The sequence below is a fragment of the Ascaphus truei genome, unplaced genomic scaffold, assembly GCF_040206685.1.
Source record: "Ascaphus truei isolate aAscTru1 unplaced genomic scaffold, aAscTru1.hap1 HAP1_SCAFFOLD_436, whole genome shotgun sequence".
Lineage (NCBI taxonomy): Eukaryota > Metazoa > Chordata > Amphibia > Anura > Ascaphidae > Ascaphus > Ascaphus truei.
In genome coordinates, this window is record NW_027456767.1 from 200,001 (window position 1) to 222,301 (window position 22,301).

Genomic DNA, 22,301 nt, shown 5'->3' on the forward strand with positions numbered 1-22,301 from the left:
AGCAGTATAGGTTATTTCAGTGTAGTATAGGGCAGTTAAGATATCCAGATCCATAGTGTGAGAGTGTGTGGGGGAGAGAGCGAGAGTGTGTGGGGGAGAGAGAGAGAGTGTGGGAGAGAGTGCAGTGAGAGAGAGTGGGAGAGAGAGAGAGTGGGAGAGAGAGAGAGTGGGAGAGAGAGAGAGTGGGAGAGAGAGAGAGTGGGAGAGAGAGAGAGTGGGAGAGAGAGAGAGTGGGAGAGAGAGAGAGTGGGAGAGAGAGAGAGTGGGAGAGAGAGAGAGTGGGAGAGAGAGAGAGTGGGAGAGAGAGAGAGTGGGAGAGAGAGAGAGTGGGAGAGAGAGAGAGTGGGAGAGAGAGAGAGTGGGAGAGAGAGAGAGTGGGAGAGAGAGAGAGTGAGAGAGAGAGAGAGTGGGAGAGAGAGAGAGTGAGAGAGAGTGGGAGAGAGAGAGAGGGAGTGGGAGAGAGAGGGAGTGGGAGAGAGAGAGAGTGGGAGAGAGAGAGAGAGTGGGAGAGAGAGAGAGTGGGAGAGAGAGAGAGTGGGAGAGAGAGAGAGTGGGAGAGAGAGAGAGTGGGAGAGAGAGAGAGTGGGAGAGAGAGAGAGTGGGAGAGAGAGAGAGTGGGAGAGAGAGAGAGTGGGAGAGAGAGAGAGTGGGAGAGAGAGAGAGTGGGAGAGAGAGAGAGAGAGAGGGAGTGGGAGAGAGAGGGAGTGGGGAGAGAGAGGGGAGTGGGAGAGAGAGGGAGTGGGAGAGAGAGGGAGTGGGAGAGAGAGGGAGTGGGAGAGAGAGGGAGTGGGAGAGAGAGGGAGTGGGAGAGAGAGAGAGAGAGAGAGAGAGAGAGTGGGAGAGAGAGAGAGAGTGGGAGAGAGAGGGAGTGGGAGAGAGTGGGAGAGAGTGGGAGAGAGTGGGAGAGGGAGAGAGAGGGAGAGAGAGTGGGAGAGGGAGAGAGAGTGGGAGAGAGAGAGAGTGGGAGAGAGAGTGACAGAGAGAGAGAGTGACAGAGAGAGAGAGTGACAGAGAGAGAGAGTGACAGAGAGAGAGAGTGGGAGAGACAGAGAGAGAGAGTGGGAGAGACAGAGAGAGAGAGTGGGAGAGAGAGAGAGAGTGACAGAGAGAGAGAGAGTGACAGAGAGAGAGAGAGTGACAGAGAGAGAGAGTGACAGAGACAGAGAGAGAGAGTGGGAGAGACAGAGAGAGAGAGTGGGAGAGACAGAGAGAGAGAGTGGGAGAGACAGAGAGAGAGAGTGGGAGAGACAGAGAGAGAGAGTGGGAGAGACAGAGAGAGAGAGTGGGAGAGACAGAGAGAGAGAGTGGGAGAGACAGAAGAGAGAGAGTGGGAGAGACAGAGAGAGAGAGTGGAGAGACAGAGAGAGAGTGGGAGAGACAGAGAGAGAGAGTGGGAGAGAGACAGAGAGAGAGAGTGGGAGAGAGACAGAGAGAGAGAGTGGGAGAGAGACAGAGAGAGAGACAGAGAGAGAGACAGAGAGAGAGACAGAGAGAGAGACAGAGAGAGACAGATAAAGAGACGTCAAGGCGCCGTGACGTTGACGCTGCTCCGCGCTGATTGGATGTTTTCAGCCGACAGTGCTCTGAAAAACAGCTTGGCTGTCGGCTGAAAACTCCAGCGCCTCAGCACGCCTGCGGACGCTCGCGTGAGCCCCCTCTAAAGGCATCCTCATTGAGTATGCAGGGGCTCAGCGCGGAGCGTCCGCAAGGCTCAGCGCGGCCTGTCCTTCTATGGACTCGGCCAGAGAGACAGAGAGAGAGAGACAGATAGAGAGAGACAGACAGAGAGAGACAGACAGAGAGAGACAGACAGAGAGAGACAGACAGAGAGAGACAGACAGAGAGAGACAGACAGAGAGAGACACACAGAAAAAGAGAGACACACACAGAGAGAGAGAGACACACACAGAAAAAGAGAGACACACACAGAAAAAGAGAGACACACACAGAAAAAGAGAGACACACACAGAAAAAGAGAGACACACACAGAAAAAGAGAGACACACACAGAAAAGAGAGACACACACAGAAAAAGAGAGACACACACAGAAAAAGAGAGACACAGAACACACACAGAGAGAATGAGAGACAAAGACAGAGAGAGGGCGAGGGCGACAGGGAGAAGGCGAGGGCGACATAGGGAGAGGGTGACACTCACAGACACACACTCGCTCTCACAGACACGCAGAGACACACTCACGCAGACACTCACGCAGAGACACACTCACGCAGAAGACTCACAGACACACACTCAGAGACACACACACACACACACACACACACACACACACACACACACACACACACAGATAGGCACACAGACAGGCACACACACAGACACACAGACAGACAGACACACAGGCACACTGACAGACACACAGGCACACTCACAGACACACAGACACACTCACAGACACACAGGCACACTCACAGACACACAGGCACACTCACAGACACACAGGCACACTCACAGACACACAGACACACAGGCACACAGGCACACTCACAGGCACACTCACAGACACACAGGCACACTGACAGACACACACACACACAGGCACACTGACAGGCACACTCACAGACACACAGGCACACTCACAGACACACAGGCACACTCACAGACACACAGGCACACTCACAGACACACAGGCACACTCACAGACACACAGGCACACTCACAGACACACAGACACACTCACAGACACACAGGCACACTCACAGACACACAGGCACACTCACAGACACACAGGCACACTCACAGACACACAGGCACACTCACAGACACACAGCCACACTGACAGACACACAGACACACAGGCACACTCACAGACACACAGGCACACTCACAGACACACAGGCACACTCACAGACACACAGGCACACTCACAGGCACACAGGCACACTCACAGGCACACAGGCACACTCACAGACACACTCACAGACACACAGGCACACTGACAGACACACACACACACACAGGCACACTGACAGGCACACTCACAGACACACAGGCACACTCACAGACACACAGGCACACTCACAGACACACAGGCACACTCACAGACACACAGGCACACTCACAGACACACAGGCACACTCACAGACACACAGACACACAGGCACACAGGCACACTCACAGGCACACTCACAGACACACAGGCACACTCACAGACACACAGGCACACTCACAGACACACAGGCACACTCACAGACACACAGGCACACTCAGACACACAGGCACACTCACAGACACACAGGCACACAGGCACACTCACAGGCACACTCACAGACACACAGGCACACTCACAGACACACAGGCACACTCACAGACACACAGGCACACTGACAGACACACAGACACACTGACAGACACACAGGCACACTCACAGACACACAGGCACACTGACAGACACACAGGCACACTCACAGACACACAGGCACACTCACAGACACACAGGCACACTCACAGACACACAGGCACACTCACAGACACACAGGCACACTCACAGACACACAGGCACACTCACAGACACACAGGCACACAGGCACACAGGCACACTCACAGACTCACAGACACACAGGCACACTCACAGACACACAGGCACACTGACAGACACACAGGCACACTGACAGACACACAGGCACACTGACAGACACACAGGCACACTGACAGACACATAGGCACACTGACAGACACACAGGCACACAGGCACACTCACAGACACACAGGCACACAGGCACACTCACAGACACACAGGCACACTCACAGACACACAGGCACACTCACAGACACACAGGCACACTCACAGACACACAGGCACACTCACAGACACACAGGCACACTCACAGGCACACTCACACACTCACAGACACACAGGCACACTGACAGACACACACACACACACACAGGCACACTGACAGGCACACTCACAGACACACAGGCACACTCACAGGCACACTCACAGACACACAGGCACACTCACAGACACACAGGCACACTCACAGACACACAGGCACACTCACAGACACACAGGCACACTCACAGGCACACTGACAGACACACAGGCACACTCACAGACACATAGGCACACTCACAGACTCACAGACACACAGGCACACTCACAGACACACAGGCACACTCACAGGCACACTGACAGACACACAGGCACACTCACAGACACACAGGCACACTCACAGGCACACAGGCACACTCACAGACACACAGGCACACTCACAGACACACAGGCACACTCACAGGCACACTCACAGACACACAGGCACACAGGCACACTCACAGACACACAGGCACACTCACAGACACAGGCACACAGGCACACTCACAGACACACAGGCACACTGACAGACACACACACACACACAGGCACACTGACAGGCACACTCACAGACACACAGGCACACTCACAGACACACAGGCACACTCACAGACACACAGGCACACTCACAGACACACAGGCACACTCTCAGGCACACTGACAGACACACAGGCACACTCACAGACACACTCACAGACACACAGGCACACTGACAGACACACACACACAGGCACACAGGCACACTGACAGGCACACTCACAGACACACAGGCACACTCACAGACACACAGGCACACTCACAGACACTCAGTCTGTCACTCACACACTCACCGGGTCACACGTGGCAGCAGTGGGGTCTCCGCACGGCAGTGGGCCCTCTCCAAGACATGGGACACACAGCGCAGCGTGGGCCTCAGCAGCAGCAGCAGCAGGTCCCAGCAGCAGCAGCAGCAGCAGCAGCAGCAGGTCCCAGCAGCAGCAGCAGCAGGTCCCAGCAGGAGCAGCAGCAGGTCCCAGCAGCAGCAGCAGCAGGTCCCAGCAGGAGCAGGAGCAGGTCCCAGCAGCAGCAGCAGCAGGTCCCAGCAGGAGCAGGAGCAGGTCCCAGCAGGAGCAGGAGCAGGTCCCAGCAGGAGCAGGAGCAGGTCCCAGCAGCAGCAGGAGCAGATCCCAGCAGGAGCAGGAGCAGGTCCCAGCAGGAGGCGCGCACGGGGGAAGCTGGGTTTGCACTTCCCCCTCCGTCCCACGTGGGGAGCGGAGGGGCTGGATCGCGCGCTTGTTTTGGGCTTCCCCCTCCATCCCACGTGGGGAGCGGAGGGGGGAGGGTGTGGGGGCTGGATCGCGCGCGGCGCTTGTTTTGGGGTTCCCCCTCCGTCCCACGTGGGGAGCGGAGGGGGGGGGGGCTGGGTTGCGCGCGGGGCTTGGTTTGGGCTCCCCCTCCGTCCCACGTGGGGAGCGGAGGGTGGGGGGGCTGGGTTGCGCGCGGGGCTTGGTTTGGGCTTCCCCCTCCATCCCACGTGGGGGGGGGGGAGGGATGCGGGGGATTCTGGGTTGCTGGGGGGAACAGGCAGCGCAAATGGCAGGACACTCTGCTTGCCCTGTGCACGCGTGCCGGGACCACAGGATTTGCCGCCATTTTTTTTAACTTTTTTTTTAACCCAATCAGGGAGGGGGATTATTTATTTATTTAAAAAAAAAAAAAAAATTGGCACGAGCAGGGGAATTCATTGAGCTGCAGCACGGGTCGCCAGCTGCCTAAATCCACTCGCAACGGGCGACAGGTTAACATTATTTGTCGAGCACTGTATATATGTATATAATATATATATATATATATATATATATATATATATATATATATACATACACACACAACTGTAAATATTCATATATATATATATATAAGTATTAGCGTAGGGACCTGCTATAAAGACTTACCTTGACGTGGTTAGCAGGCTTGGCATTATTTGATCAAAGGATGTAAACCAAAAGTCTTCTTTTATCATATATATCTTTATTCGTCACATTACAGATGGTCATGTTTTCAGGATATCCCATCTTCAACACAGGTGGCTCAATCAGAGGCTCAGTCTTTGACTGAGCCACCTGTGCTGAAGCTGGGACTGACTGAGCCACCTGTGCTGAATCTGGGATAACCTGAACTGTTGGGTTGGGCTTGAGGACTGGAGTTGAGCACCACTTGTCTACATAAAACGTATCAGGATAGACTCATGGACCTCAACATTTAGAACTTGGAGGAGAGAACGAAGAAAGGGGGGTGGGTGGGGGGGTTACTGAAACGTTCAAATACTGTGTGTAAAGGTTGAGGTAAACTTATTTTAGAGCACACAGTTCAGGCAGGTTTAGAGGAAATGTGAAGCGCTCCGTCACGAATAAGGGTGGTGTATTTGTGGAATAGCCTCCTAACAGAGAGGGTATTACAGTAAGGGAATTCAAAATTGTCGAGTAACAAATAAGATCTGATGTTTTGCAACAGATTGGAAATTGGGTGTATTGAGTGGGCCCCTTTTTTTATCTCCTGTCAAACTCTGTCTCTGTCGTAGTGCTCGGTCCTTTTGAAATCTGTTCCTCTCACCATAGGGTGACTCAGTGATGCAATAACATCCGTTAAGGTATACACCCGCATCTAATAGACTGAGGAGCTCTGTAGTCCTAGGGTTCACCAGCAGATAAATTTACCCTACCTTGTTTTTTTTAATAAGGGTTTAGTGAACTTAAATGTAAAGGTGTGTGTGTGTCTATACTGTACAATAGGATATACATGTTTTGACCTCACTACTTTTTTTTTCCCCTTGCTCATTGATCTTTAAACTGTATTTTACTCCCAGAAAAAAAAGAGCCTAGGACCGAAGTTAGCTTGGCTGCAAAGCCTTCCCCCCTTTGTAAAACAACGTTTTTTCGAAGACCCTTATCTGAGAGGCTCAGGATAATCATTTTGTTGAGAAGCCTCAGACATTGGCATTTAAAACAGGTCTGTGCTTTATGGCGGGATGGAGCAAGTTGGGCCGCGTCCATAGTGGATCCGATGGCGCGAGCGCCAAATACAAACAACTGGAGGCCAATTCGCGTGTCCATAGATCGTGAGCGCCGAGGCGGCCAATGCATGGCGAGACAAACTTGTTTGAATTTGCAGCGCGACGGCCAGGTTATGTGTGCGGTTCAGCCAATGAGGGCGAACTGCTCACGTGACATCACGGGCACGCCAACCATAGCGCAACATTGCAGGCCACGGATCTCTTAAAGTACAGACAATGCGCTCGGTCGCGAGCGCGCACCTACTATTGAGGCGGCCTTAGAATAAATGGCAGAGGTTGCTGCGTGTACACTACTGTAGGCTTTGGGCCTATTAAAAATCAAATCAAAAACAGTTGTGAAAAATTAAGAAATAAGGTTTGTCATCTTTTATAAGCATCACAATGAGATTCATTTCGTGATGGTTACCTTTTTGATTGGGGCTGGGGGAAGGGGGAATTGTACCTTTAAATTGTCCACTTGTGAGAGATGCTTTGAAAAACTCAACTTGCCAGCTGTGTGTGACATATTTACAAGGCAACACACAGAGTAAACCAGGACAATCAGCGCATCACCAGTGTGAAAGGCAAAAGGCTTGGGGAGAGGGGATGCCGGATACCGTAACACTGTGGGGGAGGTGACTGAGCCTTGGACAAGGTGAGGGTCAGGGTGGCTGGCGTTCTGCCTGGATGAGTGTGACTGGAATAGAACATAATGAGGGTGTGTCCAAAGAGTAGATCAGGTGCAGTGGGTGCTCGGGGTGGCACATGCCTAGATGCAGGCATAAGCTCAAGGGTAGAGATTCCCAGGGTGGGGATGCCCAGGATGCAGGTGGTGGTCCTGCCTGTGTCATTGACCCTCCTTTTTTTTTTTCACTTCAGATATGATGCCTCTTCTTCACAATTACATCACAGTAGATACAGAGACTCTGCTGTCAAGCCCCAAACACCTGGAGATTATTTACACCATGTGTAAGAAGGTGAGCAGCTGTGTGTCAGTTGGACAAATGGAAAGGAGAACACACTGGGTGGGAGCATGGTGGGAATTAGGAGCCTGTGATTGCATGTGGGGGCTGAGCAACAGAGAATTTTACAAGTAATGTTTTCCACCATTCAGTTAAGCTTTGCAAGCAGTCTGCTTAGACATTGTTTTTGGAGGGCTCAATACTTGGATCCTAAAGGGTCCTGCAATTGCGGTGTAAGGGCAGAGACTGTGTGTGTTTGTGAGGGGGTGGGGCTCTGGTGAACTGTCATTTTGGTTGTAAGGCAAGAAGGGGCTTAGGGCAGCAGTGGGAGGTTGAAGGGGGTGAGGAAGAGGTGTAGCCTAGTGGTGCATTTTTTCCACCCCTTTTGTGTCAGGTACTGACAGGGGAAGCCGGGGAAGATGCCGAGTGCCACGCAGCAAAGCTCCTGGAGGTCATTGTCTTGCACTGCAAAGGCCGAGGAATTGATCAGGTAATTTGGAACTGGGTGCTGCTAAGGCTCATTAACCCCCCCCCCCCACTCTGAGACATGCTGTCCATACTTCATTTTTTCGGATATATTTTCACAGATTCCTCTCTAGCACACTATATTACAATTAAACACTAACCCTAGCCAGCTGTGTGTGTGTGTGTCTGTCTGTCTGTGTTTCTCTGTCTCTCTCTGTGTTTTTCGATCTCTCTCTCTCTTTGTATCTATCTATCTCTCTCTCTCTCTCTCTCTGTATCTCTCTCTCTCTCTCGTCACTCTGTCTCTCTCTGTGTCTCATTTTTTTTTTCATTCCCCTCCCCATCTGCTCTTCCCCCATTTCTCATGGTTAGGTTTGTTATCCAGAGCTGTTAATTACGTACTATTTCTAGACATTTTTCGCATGCCGTTTTTCCATCTGCATTCAAAGTTTGCTCTCTCTGTTAGAAGCGTAAAGATTTCAAACTTGCCATGGATATAAAAATAAACGAATTATTTTAACCTGCAGTGACTCTATTATATGTTTGGTAGATACAGTATATATATATTTTACTGTGATTTTATTGCGTGTGTGTACTGAAAGATTTTTTGGCTTCTTTCCACTTTTATCAGATTGGTGAATAAATTGTACAGCAGTCATGAATCTAAAACCTTTTCGCAGAAGATATGTGCTTGTAACTGTTATTTGCCCATGTATTCCCTATAATTATGGAACATGTCAAATCCTAGTCCTTTATAAATAAGGATTCTGGGTTGTGGAGTAATGCACCTGTTATTTTGTGTTTTACCCACCGTGTGTGTGTGTGTGTGTGTGTGTTGGAATTCCCTTCCCCTCAATACCACACTGTCTCTCTCTGGCTCTCTCCACCTTTAAAGCCTATCTTCATACAAGCCCCCTTAATGAAGTATTTGGGTAGCTCCCTTGGCTAGTACTATACATCTCATATACATTTACAATCCCTCCTTGCAGTCGTACTTACCATAACACACTCCTACTGTGTCTGCAGGTTCTTCCTACTTGCCAGTTAGATTGTAAGCTCTTCGGAGCAGGGACTCCTTTCCTAATGTCATATTTTATTCTTATGTATCCAATTATGCTATTTGTATTGCTGCTATAAAGCACTACTGTATGTACATGGATGGCGCTATACAAATAAAGACATGCATACGTACGTTATAAGAGATAGAAGAGGGCTTTGACTGTGCTAGCAATTGCTGCACATGGCCACGAGAAAAAAGGGGGCAGCCAGAGGAAATCACACCTTTCCCAGGTCTCAGATCACCAAGTTTACACACTAACTGAAGCAGTATTTAAAAATACTTAAAGGTGTCATATTTGGGTAAAAAAGCATCAATCAACTAGATGTAACTGTAGCCCTCTTTCTAGTGCTCTAGAGTAACTACGGGTACTGTACACACCTGTTGGCTCCAGGAGATCTGGGCCTCCGCTAGCTGGGAGCCTGGGGTAACAATTATCTTATTGTCAGCGCCTCCACTTACCCAGGATCGCCATGGCGTAAGATTCCCTTGGGTAAGAACAATAGCTACACACATACGATTGTAACTGTTTACTGTAATTCTGATTGACTCTTATGGCATAGTTATGACAAGAACGCATGTAACACATCAACCAACTACTTAATATATATAACCCTGGTGGCTTGGCCACTCTCATAAGGAGAAATGTCAATGTCCTGTAACCGCGTGCCCCCACACCGTGTCCATGTAACTGTAATTATGTATATAGGCTCAGTCCTTTGGCCACTCCACTTAGTGTCCCCAAAGAGTGTTCCCTAAGGCGGGATCAGCGCCTGTTGACCGGTGTTGGTGCACTTTAGTAAATACCTTCCGGTCACTGGGGTGACCGGTAACAACTTCAAAAAGGATCCGCCGATCCAGCGCAGTCTCTCACGATTTCACGATGCACAGCAGCCTGGTCCCAGACGACTAGCACCAACCTCGGCTCCGCACACTTTGTCCCTATCTGCTATACAGTAAGGGCTGATGTAGCCATCACTACAGGGCGTCCCTGCAGCACCACAATCTACGGTGACTCAGGGAGTATCCTGGGGCCTACGGGGAAGATCTAGCCTATGCAGGTGGGTCACGAAACCCCCTGCACCCACACTACCTCTCCCCTTGCTCCTCCGGTGCCCTCTGACTAGCGTGGCCTCTCCCCCACACTTACCTTTCCGCCCTCCTATTCGCTCCCTGGCGTCAGGTGACTTCGCTAAGGCTCCTGGGAGTTGTAGTTACTGGCTGAGCCTCTTATTGGCCAGCCGTTCGCGCACTGCGCATGCGCGACCTCTCGCCGCTCTTACAGTGCCCCTAACTATTGCGCAACAATATGGCGGCGCCCTATGCTGTCGGGCCGCCGCGGAACCTTTTAAACACTCCCTCTGGAGACACGCTGCAGCGAAGGGAAAGCAAACTAAGACATCCCTACATAACCCATTGAACATGTCACTGGCATTAGTTCACTTTAAAGTTCATCAGGACCAAACCTTTGTGATATATGTAATTGTATGTTTATTTTTATTTATATAGCGCTACAAGTGTACTCGGCACAAAGAATACAGTACAGGGAATTATAATAATACAATAAGTGCAGCAAAATCAGACAATAGGAAAGTAAATCCCTGCCTGAAGAGCTTACAATCTAAATGCGATGTTGGCAGACTTGCAGAGATAGCAGATGAGGAAATAAGTGCTGTAGATGGCAGTGCTTGGATTCAATGGTTGGTAGGAGTGACTGTGGGTGTGGGACAGTAGCCGTGAGTGCAGGCTCTTGGGGTGCTTGATTTGTGAGGCGAGTTTTAAAGGTTAGTCAGTATTAACACAATTAGCAGGGGAAGAGGTGGCAGAGAGGCGTGGGCGAGAGCAGGTGTGTATATGGCTGGGTAATATTTCATTTATTACCACATTTGGCTTTCAGCATTTAGATTCTAAGCTATGAGGAACAGGGCGCTCATCACCTTTTTGTATTTCTTTGTGCTTTTTTTGTCCGTATTTGGTTTGTTATTCTGTTTGTCATTGATATCATCCTGTTCCCCCATTGTACCGCGCTGTGGAATATGTTGGCGCTTTATTCGGTGATAATGATAATAGATGGGTCACATATACCAGAAGACATTCCTAATCTTTGCATTCGAATAGCTCTTTGGGCTCTCTGTTCCGCTGCTACCCTGGAAGTCTTTAATGCATTTGCTGAGTGGCCGTGTCTTTTTCTTTAGTGTATCCCACTCTTCGTTGAGGCCGTGCTGGAGAGATTAACACGAGGCGTTAAGTCCAGTCAGCTGCGGACCATGTGCCTGCAGGTGGTCATTGCATCTCTGTATTATAACCCAGCTCTGCTCCTGAACACCTTGGAACAAATTCGCTTCCCTCACAGCTCCGAGCCCATCACTGCACAGTTTGTCAATCAGTGGGTGAATGATACAGACTGCTTCCTGGGGCAAGTAAAGCTGACCGTTTCAGAACTTCATATATGGAGGGTACATGTGTGCATTGATCGTGTCGCTGTGATGTGTACTGAAGATTCTCTTGCAAATTATGACCTGTCGCCCATCTTAAAGCAACAATCCCCACTACTTAACCTTGTTTTTCTGCTGTTTTAAAAAAAAAAAAATGAACAAACTCTGAAACTGGAGGGTCCCTGTAGCTCGGGGGTAGGGGACGGTGGAGGTGGTGTGCAACTCTAGTCCTCAAGGGCCACCGGGATAAGATTATTTGGAAGGAGTAACAGAGCACTACTGAATGTATCCAAAATTGAAAAAAAAAACTATTATGAAAGGGAAAGTGTGTTTTCCATTAAAAAAAAAAGCTCTGTGTGCTGTGCACGCGCATAGTAAGTGAAACTTCTTTGACTTTTGTCACAGAAATTGTATTTGTATTGGTGATGTTTTAATTAAAAATCAAAAGACAATTTCATTGACAAAACGCAAATACATTTGACTTATAATGCGCGTCGGCACACATCCCCTGTATTAGCTATTTGCACTGAGTGTGAATATGTGTGTCAGTGTGTGTGTATGTCAGTAAGTGTGTGTGTAAGTCAGTCAGTCAGTGTGTGTGTCAGTCTGTGTAAGTGAGTCAGTGTGTGTGTGTGTGTATGTATGTGTGTCAGTCAGTGTGTGTCAGTCAGTGTGTGTATGTGAGTCAGTGTGTGTATGTGAGTCAGTGTGTGCATGTGAGTCAGTGTGGGGGTCAGTCAGTGTGTGTGTGTGGGGGGGTCAGTCAGTGTGTGTGTGGGGGTCAGTCAGTGTGTGTGTGTGTGGGGGTCAGTCAGTGTGTGTGTGTGTGTGGGGGTCAGTCAGTGTGTGTGTGTGGGGGTCAGTCAGTGTGTGTGTGTGGGGGTCAGTCAGTGTGTGTGTGGGGGGGTCAGTCAGTGTGTGTGTGGGGGTCAGTCAGTGTGTGTGTGGGGGTCAGTCAGTGTGTGTGTGGGGGTCAGTCAGTGTGTGGGGGTCAGTCAGTGTGTGTGTGGGGGTCAGTCAGTGTGTGTGTGGGGGGGTCAGTCAGTGTGTGTGTGGGGGGGTCAGTCAGTGTGTGTCCTGCTGCAGCCAACGCGTTTCGCACTAAAAAAAAAGAGCTTTCTCAAGGCATCTATTTTCCTAAGCTCAAGGGCCACCACCAGGTTAGGTTTTCAGGATATCCCTGCTCTTTACAGGTGTCTTAGTCATTATGACTGAGCCACCTGTGCTGAAGCAGGGATATCTTGGAAACATAACGTGTTGGTGGCCCTGTAGTACTGGAGTTGGACACCCCTGCTGTAACTGAACCCTAACCCCCGGGTTCCTGAGATATTTCCCATTTTTGTACCTGTATGTTTGGACCATTTTGTGTAATCCACATGGCTGCCATCCAAGGCTCACTCCTTCAGACCAAATAGGAATCATCAATGTCATCAGGGCAGGACACAGTGGCTTCCTATTGGACGATTCAGTTACCTTTTTATGTGCCAGTAAAATTAAAGCTAAGTATCACGGGTACCAGGTGGTCCCAGGAGCTAAGAACAGTATGGATCCGCACCAGTAGGCACGTTGGTTCAGATTTTGGACAAAGAAAAGATTCTCAATATAGGGGGAATGCTGCATTAATGCTTCTATTGTATGCGTTGACCCATCACTAATGGTGATATTTGTGATGTATGTGATGAGTCGCCACTCGTGCTGGGGTTTATACCAATGAGCCGTAATTCATGATAATGTGGGGAATTTGATAGAAGCTTCTTAGCAGTATTTTTTGTCAGGCTCTATGCACCATGTCTGTCTTATGATCTGCTGCTTGTCTTGTAGGCTGCATGACCGGAAAGTGTGTATAATAGGACTCAGCATTCTGATGGAGCTTTCAAACCGACCGCCATCAGTCGACGCTGTTGTTTCCCTCATTGTACCTTCGATTCTGCTTCTCTTCCTTGGGCTGAGACAGGTGTGTGCAAGCCGTGAGCAGCCTGACCAGCGGCCATCCTTGCGGGACCCAAAGACTGAGACTGAGGAAAGCGGTAAGAACCACTGGCTCACTCCTTTCTCAGGAAGGGAGACAGGCTCTGGGTGTACTGAGACCGACTGGTATACCAGGAATGTTCCGAGATGGTAATATATTTGCAACATTAGGAAAAAAGCACAGCTGTGACATCCCAGAATCCTCTGTCCTCGGTCCTAAGCACACTTTAATAATAAAGCCATCAATTATTGGGAAGATAATGATAGAGCATTAAGCTTGTAGCCTGGGAAAGACTAGCTAATCTTCACATTGGGATTCAGGATTTTAACTTGCCTTTGTCAACAGACTTCTTATTTTTAAACACTGTATGTAACTCCTAACAAAAATAATCTATTTGGAACAAAAAGGTATTATATGTTGCATTACAATAGAGAATTGCAGGCTTCATCCTGCATGTTAAAAGAAGCATATTAATAAGACATGGCTAGGGATCGATTTGTAGGGTTGTACTGTATGTAGCATTAAAGGGAAAACAAAGAAGGGTTCAAAGGATATACAGTACATTGGTAGTGTGTTTTTCTGTTGCTTATGTAAATAGTTTCACACCCCTACAGCACTCGCATAGAAAGAATACATGGTCATATTAAAACAAGTGTTACGTGAGCATCACAAAAAGACCATGTCTCGATTTTAACACACAAAATATTCACAGGGAATAAACTATCATTTAAAAAAATTCTGCGAAATAAATATATCGGGATTGCATTCGTGTAGCTGCAGCAATATTTGTAACGTGTATGTGCCATTCTTTCCAGGAGATGGAGTTTGGGATTTGTGTATACAAAATGTGTGTCTGTTACTGCAAGAAGAAACCATTGTGAAAGATGGCATTTCGTGTGTGTGTGTGTATAAAACATTGGTATGAGTCGAATTTAACACAATATATGTGTATGCATAGTGTTGTGTTGCATGAGGTCTTACACGTGTGTGTGTGTGTGTGTGTCTGTGTGTGTGTGTGTGTGTGTGTGTGTGTGTGTGTGTGTGTGTGTGTGTGTGTGTGTGTGTGTGTGTGTGTGTGTGTGTGTGTGTGTGTGTGTGTGTGTGTGTGTGTGTGTGTCGGAGGAGCTGCAATTCTCCCTTGGTGACGGGCTGTAAACATGCTGAACATGCTCTCTGCTTTTCAAGAGGAAATTCCGAGTGATGAGGAGGAAGGAAACGGGTTAGGTCAGGCCATGCAGGAGAACCTCGGGCAAGAGGAGGAGGAAGAGGACGACTGGGACGATGAAGTTCTGGAGGAGACTGCCTTGGAGGGATTCAGTACTCCTTTGGACTCTGTAGATGCCCTTGATGAATACCAGTTCTTTACAGAAGCTTTGCTCAGTACGTTACTTCTCAGTGTGGTTCGGCACAAAAATGAAAGTGGGGTTAAGTGGGGAAATTCTTCTAATTAAAGGGCTTGGAGGAGAGAGACCGGAGGAGCTCTGTATAAAAGCAATTTTGTTGGCAAGAAGTTCTGACACATTGTGCCCTTTTGCTGGAGCGTATCTGCATCAAACAAATGTAAGAAATCGTCTCTTACATCTGGTGCAGAATATTAGAAGGCAGAAGCTTATACCACTATCACATTTTTGTTTTTCGTTTTACACCGATTAAAGGGAGAAGAGGTGACATGGAGGTGCAGAATTTGACACATCTCATTATATTCTGAGTTATGTATCTCATACTGTCAGTTCCCAAGTATCAAGCAAGCCCATGGAACAAGACGAAGAGCAAAGTGCTTGATGCATTGACGCATGCAGGTGCAAGATGGAAACCATGCTTACATTTTGCTCCAAAATTGCTTTGATACATCGCTCCCATGGTATTTAGAGAAGACGGCACAGCGAAATATTTTAGGGCATGTCGGGCTTTAAGGGCAGTTTAGAAAAAGAAATTAAGTGGAGGCGCAATGGAAAAATGGAATCAACTTTATATTCACCTTCAAAGTGAGTGGTCAATAGTAATTAAAATATACATATATGGTGCACTACTAATGCAAAAACATACATTAAATACATAAACAATTGTTAAAAGTGATATTGCTAAATATCATATAGCTGAACTGGTAAAAGTGTGTAAAGGTCAGAGTTGCCTGTGAGAAAGGTGGTAGCCTTAAATGCTGCTGGCTGTCAGCTCCTGCATGCTCCTTCCTCTCTGGGGATAACGCCTAGACCGTCCCAGCTACCCTTCCAAGCTGCAATACGGCGACTCTGGAGGTGAACCGAAGGAGAAAATTGGAAGACGCCCAGGACGGTCCCATCTGACAGCACACCAAGGTGATCCATGGCCCCCGCCTACTCAAGGAGGTAGTGAGTCCCAGCAGTGTGAGCGCCCGATCCAGCCCTGTGACAGGACGGTCCAGGCGTTAACCCCCGAGAGGAAGGAGTCTTTGCCTGATTTCACTGTGAAATATACTCAGTGACATTTAAATCACCCAGGTGATGCTTTTCGAACAAAAGTAGCACCTAGTAATGGGCATCAGGGATATTGGCCTCACGAGAAGCTGTGAAATACAGCCTGCCAATGTCCTAGTAAAAGGGACATTCCACGGCATGCATCTTCCAGACTGTTATAAGCTGTACATACGCATGGATGTGATGAGACTGTCTTGTTTAGGGGTGCAGGGCCAAGATCTCTCGTGGTATCACTCGCTGACAGCCCCGCTAAGTAATGATCAGAAGAAACACCTGCATGAAATCTACTCAATGGCCGAGCAAAGGAAGAATGCAGCAGGTCAGTCACTTCAAAGGAGCCAAAGATGATGGGGGTTGGGGCTCTAGCAGGAAAGTGAGAATCCCAGCATATATCGCCCCCTAGACTTAAATACAGAACAGTATCCTGCAGTGATCAAAAACTCGGTGACAAGACATTTAAAGTCTTAATGATGCAGATATAATGCACAACGTTTCGGGGGAAATCCCTTCCAGAGCTGTACGATTATGCACCCAAAGAAGGGATTTTTCCCGAATCTTTGTGCATTATGTCTGCATCACTAAGACTTTAAATGTCTATTTGACTTTTGTCACTGAGTTTTTGAGCGCCGCAGGATACTGTTCTGTATTTAAATGTCCTCATCCCGGCAGATTTTCCTCATCTCCACCATGCTTTCGTTTCTCTAATGCACGTCAGTCACTCCCACAATGGCAAAATACATATACAGTATGAAACCTCAAACAGGCGCTTCCTATGTGAAATAACTTGTGATTTTCTTGTGATAAATGAATGGGAAATATTTGTGTTCAAATATATCTACAAATTATATAGTTGATGTGATTACGTGTAAATAAATTCAATCATGATCCAAAAATGTGTATATACCAGTAAAACCATTAATGAGATTTAGGACTTTGTGTATTCAGCAGCTTAAACTCAGAGAAACTGTCCAAGATAGATCCTGAAACAGTATTTTTGTAGTGTGTGCGGTGCGGGAAGCGCTAAATCTCCTCTGCACCAGATAACTGTTATAATAATCCATTTAGAGAAAACCATAAAAGGAGGAGCGTACCCCACTCTCTACAAAAATACACACGAGCAGCTAAATGTGTAGAAGGTTCAGCCAGTTGCGGGGGCTGAATTAACTGATCCATATTATGTTACTGTATATGCCAGCGTTCTTATTCTGTTTCATTTCATCCGTTCTTTGATTAGGACTTGCCGCACCCCAGACAAGTACAATAAACTGCAACAGAAGATAACTAACTCCAGGTACATTTGTGGGACATGGCAGCTGGATTGGAGCTTTTTTTTTTTTAAACTTGAATTTTATTGAAAACATAATTTTACATAAATGGAGATACAAATACACATAACAGGTGTAGCACCTGTTCCCCCCCTGCCACTGAAGATCTGGCCACTACATTGGTATTGTCCCCGGTGCTGTAGCTCACCTGCTGGTTCAGGAAGTCTGAGTGGCTCCGCAGTTGTTATCCTTACATGAACACCGGTGGCTCAATCATTTGGACTGAACTACCTGTACTTGGGCAGGAATATCCTTAAATCCTGGTCTGTTGGGGGTCCTTGTGGACAAGTTTCAAACCGCTGTTCTAGACGTGAGCTTGTTTTTCCTCAGAACACACTTTCTCACAGGAATAGCCAACACAGTTGTAGATTGAGCCACCTGTGCTGAAGCAGAGATACCATTAAAAATCTAACCTGTTGGTGGCCCTTGACTGGAGTTGGCCACTCCACCTTAGCCCCTTCCTGTAACATAGAGTAACACTAAATTGAAGACAGCCTTACATCAACCAGTTATGCTGTTTTGTGTTTTGGAATTGCACCAGGGTGGTGCGACCTGACAGGGCACACAATCTTGTTCAGCTCTGGGCTGACCTCGCTGGTCCAGATTTGAAAAACAATCTTGATTATACTGTACTAAATCACTTGCATGTAGCTATAATGCTGACGGTTTTAATGCACGTGAGTGACGGCCAAGGCCATTGTGTCTGAGATGAATGTAGGCATTTTTATACTAGATACAGATACTTCATCCCACCTGCTGTCTTTGTAACTGTAACGGCTCAAATATATGTGCCATCTGATCAAAGCCATGCATTTTCTTCTAAAGCTTGCGGTCTACATGAGTTTTTAGTGCTGTGTGCTGTACAGATGTACTGAACTTGCTGTCTCCGGAGCCAGGGCCTGAGAGAGCTTCAAGCCGCGGCTCCAGTGATGGTGCTGCCCATGCCATCCTGCAGGGGGGATCCATGCTTTCGAATCGGACCCTCCTGGAGCGATAATTCTCCGGCACCACGGCAGTCACGTTTTCACAGCATGCCCTGGTGCCGAAAACGGAAAGTCTTGCTCCATCTGTATGTCAGCATCATAGCCCATAACCAAGTATGGTAAAACCTATCCTTGCTTCATTTTTGCATAGCCAGTATAACCAACCCCACACTGAGACCCAATAAGGTCGAAACGGCTTTCTGTGGGTGGGTTTACTGGCTTTGCATCTTGACCCTGGCTGTGCTCAAAGTTGTGACCATGCAGCAAGCTTAAGCCTATAGGGAACCATGTTGATGGTTTTGAAGCAAAAGGTGGCACTGTGTGCTCATTTGTATGTTATTTCCCAGAATCCCTTGCTGCAGTGGAAGTGCTGGGTGATAATGGTGAAAGGCGGGTTTGCAGACCTGTCAAAGACATGCAATGAGCATACAGTAATATTTCCATTATATATATCAATTTCATCATCTTCATCTTCACGCTCCACCACCTAACCATTTAGGTTGGGATGCTTCATATACCTAAAAAGTACTGTAGATCAGAAGCATACAGTACAATTCAATGAGTTTATACACTATTGACTTGGATGGGAGGTTCCATCATTCACGGTTTAGTTCTTTCCACCGTTATACCTCTCGCATCCCTTGCAAAGAGATGCTTAGGAAATACTTTGGTCTCATTGTGCTGTTGTTAACGCAATGCTGTTGTAAATCTATCAATGTTTAGACACTAAAAACCCGACCAGCTTGTCCCAGCCTCATTATTATAGCGCTTTTGATTAAGGTGAAAAGTGGAGACTGCACTGTTAATGGAAAGGTGTTTGTGGGGGTGGGTGTAGCATGTAAATATGCAGAAGGAAGAAAGAAAAGTTCTGGTACAAAATGCTTTTTTTATTTAATGTGAAAGTGCCAGTTGGTAGTGGAAGAAATTGACATTGAAGAGCACAATCTAGACATAGGATTCTGTCCCACGACTCTCACTGTTGTTGTATTGTTTTATTTCCAGCTTCTCAGAAGATTGAGCAGCAGAACGCTGCTTAGTTAGAGTGCCATAAGCTCGCAGCACCTTCCTTCTGAGGAACTCGGCTTGGAGACAAACGGGGAAAGCTACAGAGAACTCTTGGAAACCTTTATTATCATATTTTGTATGTCTCATTGACCCAAAAAAGGTTAAGTTAGACTTTCAGACTGCAGCGATGCATCATAAGACTCCATTATGTGGCTTTAAAATCTTCCGACATACTATTTCATCCTGAGAATGTGACCGATTGTGCGCTGCACATGGAGCTGGACTTAAAATAAACTGAAGCAGAAATGCCTCGCTGCTGGACCGTGTACATGATTCTTAATTTTCTGCTGTTTGTTTTGGTACAGTAATGCATTTGGACTTAAACTGGCTACTGGAAGATACAGTATGAACCATATGAAATTCTTGGTCTTTGGACCCTCACTGGAATCCTTTGCCTCTTCATCTTGATGTATTTCTTCATTCCCTCTCGTTTGTTCTTTCATGTGTGTAACTGGCGCGGATGTTTCAGATTTAAATATAGGCCACATGGAGAAGAACGGTCTCTATCTCCCCATCACAGCAGAGATAAATTCGACCCTTGAAATGTCTGTCTTCAGAAAAGCCATTGGTTTTCCAAGCTCCTCACCCCTCGCAGAGCTGACCTAAATCTGTCTGCAGTCAAGTCCTTTCTATTATACTCTTAGCACTTCTTTTTTTTTTGCATACTATTTTTTTCTTTCTGTTTACTTGCTTACATAGATCATCATAGCTCACATGGGGTCCTATGTCAGGAAAAATAAAACTCTTTGTCAAAAAACTTATTTTAAAGATGCAGCATTTGTGCTTCTCTGGTTCTCTCCTTCAGTAAGAGCGTGTAGTGCTCTGTGTGTCTCAGATCTGGTACAATGTAACTTTGCTCACAATAACATGTTTGTCTGAGGCTGGCAATGTGGGGACAGCTGGGGCTAGATTCCCGGGCCGGCGAATCAAATTACCCCCTAACAGCGACCCTAACGTGAGGCTGCACTCCTTATAAGCCCCTTTGCTGGCCGCCAACTGTCTCACAGCAATCGGTGGGCCTCTAGGCTTCACCCCTATACTGACCCCTCATGTCTGTGTCCCCCTTTTTTCGGCCCACTAGCTTTTAGCAGGCCAATCCCCAGGCCTTTGGGACCCTATTCTGGCTGTGCCGTCCTTCCAAAGGCCCCTCTCATTGCCTCTCGTAAATCACCTCCCCACCCTCCAGGCCCATTCACTATTAAGTTAACAAAAAATACAACCTGTACAGTGCCAGGGGCCAGATACATATAGTTAGATTTATATCAATCTTGCTAAGGGGCTAATTTTATACTGGGGGGGGGGGGGTTAAACAATTGTAGATAGTAAGCCCACTTGAAACACCCGTGTTTTCTTGCAGCCGAGTCGTGGCTTATTAGATCAGCGATACGGCTGTTATTAAAATGCACTTAATATAACGCAAGTGCTTTTAATATATTATATGTGATAAGTGCTTGCATAGGGTAGAGATCAGCTAGTTTTTAGCTAGTTCCAGTTTGGGTATATGCAGAAATGCACCTTTAAACCACTCTAGCTTAACACAAGGATTATAATGTTAGACTAGCTGTTATGTAGTCCAGTCGTTGTGAACATTATACAAAATAATTTGGGGCTCTGAAATACAAAAAAACTGTACAATTACTGATAGACTTCTATTTATTGAAATGTGTTGAAGCTAGAGTATGCAGGTAAGTTATTAGAGATGTATGGTTATACACAAAATAACAAGACCTGTTGCTGCTTTAACCTTTAGACTGAAATTGTTAATTTGTGTTTTATCTATTGTTTAATGCTTACTGTGACGGGAGACAGGAACTTAACCGAGGTGATTAAGGCAAAAGGCAGGACAAAGCCGTTCAATAAAAACATTTTATTCCAGCCGAAGCCAGCAAGCCCAGCACAAAAACACAAATTAGAGCGATACTCACAAAAACAGGGCATACAGGGGTGAATTCTGACACAGTGCTGAGTGCCACATCAAACGGTTATCCAGGGCTTGCTTTCACTCTCCAATGGGGGTAGGGACTGTCCATACCAGGTAAAATTTGCGGCAGAGCGCTTTCAGAAGTCCAGCTGAAAAGTCTTGCTCCCGCGTCCATGACAAAGCCGCGCATCTTACTGCTTAAATTACCTACACGTTAGGATCCGAATGAGCCGTGGAGCGCTGATCGGGTTCCCTTATCTAGCTTCACCGCTGCCATAGAAAAGCATGGTAGAGGGGCTGGTGACCAATCACAGCGTGGCTGCTGTTCACTGACTAATCAGGAGGCAAGGGCTCGCCTGAATTACCCAGGGTCCGTGGAGGGAAGTTTAAACCGGGCAATGGGAGCAGCTAGAGAAAAAGAGATGTAATCGGGCGCTCCTAATTACTGGAAGGGTGTAGGGTTTAATGTGTATAATACACACTTAACACACCGACCAGTGCAATACAATACTTGTGCACATAAATTATGAAGTTAAAGTGAACAAATATTACAACATGTAAGTGATAACACCACATATTTGAGAGAATAACTAATTTATCATCAGCACAACCGATAGTGAATAAATCTCGTGTGGTAATAAATGAAAAGCAGCGCTAGAAAAAAAAATCCTCTGTAGATGGTTCCTTGGTCTTTACGATTCTTGTTGTCTTCCAGGTGAGGGGAGCACAGGGTGTTCACAGCAAATATATGAAAGAATAATAGAAAACACAATAGTGCGGCCAGTGCGATGAAATGAGGTTCC

At 47.3% G+C, this 22,301-nt stretch overlaps 1 protein-coding gene across 5 annotated transcripts in view; it reads left to right on the forward strand.

Annotated features, from left to right (window-relative positions):
• Nucleotides 1–19,843, forward strand: part of LOC142484842 (importin-8-like) — a 104,276-nt gene extending 84,433 nt beyond the window's left edge. For 3 of the 5 annotated variants that reach the window (XM_075584072.1, XM_075584074.1, XM_075584075.1), the window contains 8 exons: nt 7,743–7,840; nt 8,220–8,315; nt 11,543–11,763; nt 13,604–13,809; nt 14,937–15,131; nt 16,407–16,523; nt 17,439–17,495; nt 19,515–19,843. In XM_075584072.1, coding sequence (XP_075440187.1) covers nt 7,743–7,840; nt 8,220–8,315; nt 11,543–11,763; nt 13,604–13,809; nt 14,937–15,131; nt 16,407–16,523; nt 17,439–17,485 — 980 coding nt within the window. In that variant the 3' untranslated portion in view covers nt 17,486–17,495; nt 19,515–19,843. Of the gene's footprint in view, nt 1–7,742; nt 7,841–8,219; nt 8,316–11,542; nt 11,804–13,603; nt 13,810–14,936; nt 15,132–16,406; nt 16,524–17,438; nt 17,496–19,514 lie in introns of those variants that run through there. The other 2 variants (XM_075584073.1, XM_075584076.1) reach the window with 2 other exon arrangements.
• The last annotated feature ends 2,458 nt before the right edge of the window (nt 19,844–22,301 follow it).